Consider the following 5,306-nt stretch of genomic DNA (forward strand, 5'->3'; position numbering starts at 1 on the left):
GACCCTATTCTGTTGTCGTGACCCTATTCTGTTGTCGTGACCCTATTCTGTTGTCGTGACCATATTCTGTTGTCGTGACCCTATTTAGCTGAATCAATCATTACTGGAGGTTGAGAAAATAAATGTCAATATATCATCCTACATTTCAAGCCTAGAGCTACTTCAACCTAAACTGGTCCGAGACCTGTTTGTGCTGTCATGCCAAACAATAACAATAGGAATTGGCAAGACGGTACAGACAGGTCTGGGACCAGGCTAACTTCAACCTATCACATAATAACACATTTACATTAAAAAAAAGGCACAGTCAGTCAATGAGAAAAGTTCATTTTTATTTCTTTACAGAGAAACGGCCAGCAAATGGGTTAGCTGTGGCGTGTGGATGACCTAGTTAATATAGATGATGACATAGTTCACAGTTTAGTCATTAAAAACATACACTGCGATAATATAAAGAAAAACACTGCATTCTGTGGACATAAAGTAGAGTATGGTGGTCTGTACACAGACAAACTGAACAGACATTGAGGCTGTTACAAACGGCACCAAATTAAGATTACGTAGAGATTATTTGATTCTGTAGTGTGGATTACTGATTGTACTGTATGCTGCATGAAGTCTGTTAATAATCCAATTTGGAAATGATGATAAAGCATTAGAAGACACAAATACGTTCTGCACATTGTAAACTGGGTTACAGTGAATTGGCATCTTATGAATTCTGAAGAATTGACCCAAAACACATACATGAACGTTCTCACATGCATTCTGTCATAGTGAATAAGAAGACTCTCTGTCTTTCTTTGTAAGCTTTCAGTGGCCCTGTTTAACTCAGATAACAGTACAGTATGCTGCCCTGTTTAACTCAGATAACAGTACAGTATGCTGCCCTGTTTAACTCAGATAACAGTACAGTATGCTGCCCTGTTTAACTCAGATAACAGTACAGTATGCTGCCCTGTTTAACTCAGATAACAGTACAGTATGCTGCCCTGTTTAACTCAGATAACAGTACAGTATGCTGCCCTGTTTAACTCAGATAACAGTACAGTATGCTGCCCTGTTTAACTCAGATAACAGTACAGTATGCTGCTTAGTCAATCAAAACAACTGTTCTGTCCTTACTTGTTCATGCTTGGTCCCCTGGGACAACACACACACGAACACACACACATCTGTGTGTCGTCCTGTCTGCATGAGTCCAGCTGACACGTTACTCAGTGTGTCTGGTGTTATCTTACCCCACTTCCTTAAACCCCACATCATGACTAATCGCAATTGGTCAAGCATAGCTTCCAGGCACCTGTTGGATCAGGTGGCATTCTATTGGTCTATTGGTATCTGTTGCATCATGTGATATTCAAATAGATCTGTTCTATTGGTCCCACTTTGCTTTCCTGCAACTTGGAATGGAGACAATGTTCATTATTGGTCATCTAGGGAATGATGATATAAAATGTAGTAATGGGTTATGGAATTTCTACTGTACTTAGATCCACCACCCACCCATTTCCATTTAATAGACATTGTGATATACCCCTACTTTGTTACTGGTGTTTAACGACTACATTGGAAATAACACGAGAAATAATGTGATGAACATAAATACATATTTAAGATATTTCTAAGATCAAAATAACAACAAAATGAACATTTAAGAATTCAAATTAACAACTGAATTAAGACTGGTCCACTGATGTAAATATCTGTGTGCATATTTAAGTTATACAGCTCGGCCTCATACTGTAGTGCACTACTTGACCAGAGCCCTATGGGCCCTGGTTAAAAGTAGTGCACTGTATAGGGAATAGGGTGCCATATGGGATTCAGTCTGTGAACAAAAAAAATCTTAATCCCAGAGCTTCATTCCAAAAGTATCTGTTTCTCCATCTGCTTCACCAAGGACTTGGGCCTAAGCGTTATTCTCTCTCTCTCCTACACAAGTCCGCGGCAGGCCTACACGCTGCTGTCTCAACGGTGCACATAACACAACAACTTGTGCAGACCTGGGTCGTGTTCATTAGGCACCAAACAGAAGAAATAATAAAAGCTAATTTTCCATTGCAATATATCTTAAAAACATTTCCATTGTGTGCCCTAATGAACACAACCCTGAACTTGAAGAAGGAGTGGCTGTACTAGATGTGTGTGGGGGGGGGGGTCCGACTCCTCACAGAGGAATTTTGGCTCGCCTTTGATTTGATTTCTTTGTCGAAGTCAGTCTTTCTGTCTTTCCATGGTTAAGGTAAAACGAAAAAGGTTTGTATAAAATCAGCAGGCACTTCGATATTTTTTCTTCGATATGTTCAAATTGGCACGGGGATAGCCTAGCACCCTCCAATCCTCGTCCTCCAGTTCTCACATTTCCATGAGACCTGGGTTGTGTTCATTGGGCACCATACAAAGAAAAAGGGGAGGGACTTCTTGGACTTGTAGAATAGGAAATGGTCATCTTCGTTGTCTGTTGCAAAACATATTGATGAACACGTCCCTGGTGAGTAATGAACAGTCACCTACGGTCTGGATAGGGTGGTGTACACCGGCTGGTCCCAGTTGGAGGTGGGGGGACTGTGGGTGGGGGGAATGGACAAACTGTTGAGGATGGGGCTCCCGTGGTACGCCCTTCTGGAGGAGTGAAAGTAAGGGTACTGGTACAGGCTGGAAGGGTAGCCTGAGTAGGGGTTGTAATAGTTGGAGCTCTGGAGGTCTGTATAGTCACACTGAGAACTGGAGAAGGAAGCTGCAGCTGCGGATGACGTCACGCAGGTCTGGGCTGTGTAGGAGTGGGAGTAATCTGAGTGGGAGGGGGAGCTGTGAGAGTGACTGTCGCCGCTGTAGTGGCTGGGGCTCAGCTGCTCCGTCTTGATGTGGGCCCGGTGCTGTGGGACCGCCTCACTAGAAGTTGAGGAAGAAGCAGACATGGTGGCACTCTTGCGGCTCCAAACGGCACCGTTCGCTGTGGCGTGGCTGTATGATGTATACGAGCCGGCACCAGATGCAGGGTTTGGTCCATGGTGGCCGTGGTGGTCCACGCCTGCACCAGCGGTGGAGGCATGGCCGTTGAGCGGTAGATACTGGTCAAACTCATGCACGTCGAAGGCCTCCATGTTGCTGATGACGTCGGTGCTGAGCTCGGAGATGTCCACGTTGCTGAAATCGATGTTCTGTCGGCCGCTGTCCAGCAGGCGCCGTCCCTCGTGCTTCATGTCCTGTTTGCCCCCGTGGTGCAGGTCCGTTTTGGGGGTGGTGGGGGGTGTGGGTGGACCGTGGGGTTGGCCTTGAGGATGGTGAAACAGAAACATGTCAGCTGTGTTGTAGACCACACTTGGGAATGGTCCAAGTGATCGAAATATAGTCGAATTTGATCACATTTAATTAATTGGTGAATTTAGAATGTCATGAAGCTTTGGGGACATTGTGTAAAATCTAAATATTATTAAGAGTTACTGCACAATTAGCTCCTAAAAAACAACAGACATTGTAAAGTATTGACTGTCCTTAGCCATTTACACGTCATAAATCTAAATAGTTGACTACATAAGATGTTAATTGTGCTATTTTGACACATTCTTTCTCATCAACTCACCTGCATGTTCAGGGTGGTGGTGTCCATCGGCTAGGCCTGCCAACAATCCTGGTTCAGCCTTGTACATGTGATTCCCCAGCTCTGCACCAGAGTCGGAGTCACTCTGCCCAGGTTTCACACTCTTCCGACGCCGAGGCTGGTACTTGTAGTCGGGATGGTCTTTTTTGTGCTGCACCCGAAGTCTCTCCGCTTCCTCCACAAATGGCCGCTTCTCATTCTCTGAGAGTAAGCTATGGTAATAGTGTGAACAGAACATGTAAATGAACTATTCAGTTGGTGCATTGTAATAGCCTAATTATAAAACCCATATATTTTTTATTAAGTAGGCCTATTTAAACAGGGGAGATAATTCTGGTCATTAGGCCACAATTATCCAAAGTGGAAAAACGTACTTTCCTCCCTGTTTTTCTTTCTAAATTGTGCAAAAATGTGCATGTTTTCTATTGATGAACTGTATAGACTTCACAGAATAGTGACTGGAGTGATGACCTAATTCGTTTCTATTTAGTGACACATCTCTTTCAAATCAGATTCAGACATTTTACTGTATCAAGTATACTTGTTTTTGTTTGATAGGCCTATGTACATTATATATTTTTTTAGTTATAAACATTTCCACTTGGTCCTACTTACCGCCATAGTTTCCCCAAAGTCTTGCTCAGTTCGGCATTGTGCAGATGAGGGTATTGGTCCGCGAGCTTTCTGCGCGCCGCTTGCGCCCACACCATGAACGCGTTCATCGGTCTTTTGACATGGGGTTTATTTTTCAGCGAGCCATTTCCTCGAACGGGCATGGGGACGAGGGACCAGTCGTATCCCTTGAGAACCTGCGACACCGCGTCACGTATGCAGGCTGGGAATCGGTCATCATCCTCGCCGTCCAGTTTCTTTCCTATACCAGCGAGGAGTGATCCGTGTCCATCTGATCCCGTTGGCGACGAGGGCGCATCCGAGTCGGAATCATCCTGCGACATGGAGCTCGTAGTCCCCGCCGGGCTACACGGTGGGTCGCTGATGGACTTGTCATGCTCTGCGGTCATTTTTAACATTTGATCAGCCTCAAAAGGATTATATCCGGTGTAAATACTCTAGTGTCGTTGATTATTATTTTTTGCGTCGCCGACTATTCAAGTGAAAATAATGAGCTAGAACAATTGCGCATTTGACGCACGCTGAACCATGGTAGGTAGACTCCTTCACAACATCAACCAAAACTCAGTTGTTTTCCCTTTCTGTGTTTGTTTGTTTTTCTTCGTCCTGTCCTGTGCTGTCAGGGGTGGTACAGTTCTGGACGCAGCAGTCTTCACAGTGAGTGCAGACTTTGGGCGATAGAGGAACTTTACTTGAAGTTTGGAGCCCTCACTCCACCTTCTGCTTCTGATTGGTTGAGCCTTATCACCATTTTCGTTTCCGATTGGTTGTGGTTTTGAATGGCAAGTAATTTGTAAAAAAATAAATATATGTTTCTGTATTAATGTTTTCATGTTTTCCTACTCACCCCAGCATGCACTCGTTTAGTGCGGATCAGCCTACCTATTTTGCAATCGCAAATAACGATTGAACCGTTGTTTAATGCATGGAAAACACCTCCAATGTGACGTTGACTAAACTTTATCACAAAACATCAAAGTGTCAGAAAGAACGATTTCCAATCTTACGTCCAGTAGCATATTTACACATCAAGGAATTGAAGTTATTTATAAAGAATAGTTCTAGAATA

At 43.9% G+C, this 5,306-nt stretch overlaps 1 protein-coding gene across 1 annotated transcript; it reads right to left on the reverse strand.

The window, feature by feature from the left end:
• Nucleotides 1–311: 311 nt before the first annotated feature.
• Nucleotides 312–4,916, reverse strand: LOC120038071 (transcription factor Sox-8-like). The gene is made up of 3 exons (XM_038984015.1): nt 4,220–4,916; nt 3,587–3,816; nt 312–3,277 (listed from the first exon to the last, which is right to left on the reverse strand). Exons 1-3 carry the CDS (start codon nt 4,633–4,635, stop codon nt 2,514–2,516), a joined length of 1,410 nt encoding a protein of 469 aa, XP_038839943.1. The 5' UTR covers nt 4,636–4,916; the 3' UTR covers nt 312–2,513.
• Between the last annotated feature and the right edge of the window lie 390 nt (nt 4,917–5,306).

Source organism: Salvelinus namaycush, unplaced genomic scaffold (genome assembly GCF_016432855.1).
Source record: "Salvelinus namaycush isolate Seneca unplaced genomic scaffold, SaNama_1.0 Scaffold208, whole genome shotgun sequence".
Lineage (NCBI taxonomy): Eukaryota > Metazoa > Chordata > Actinopteri > Salmoniformes > Salmonidae > Salvelinus > Salvelinus namaycush.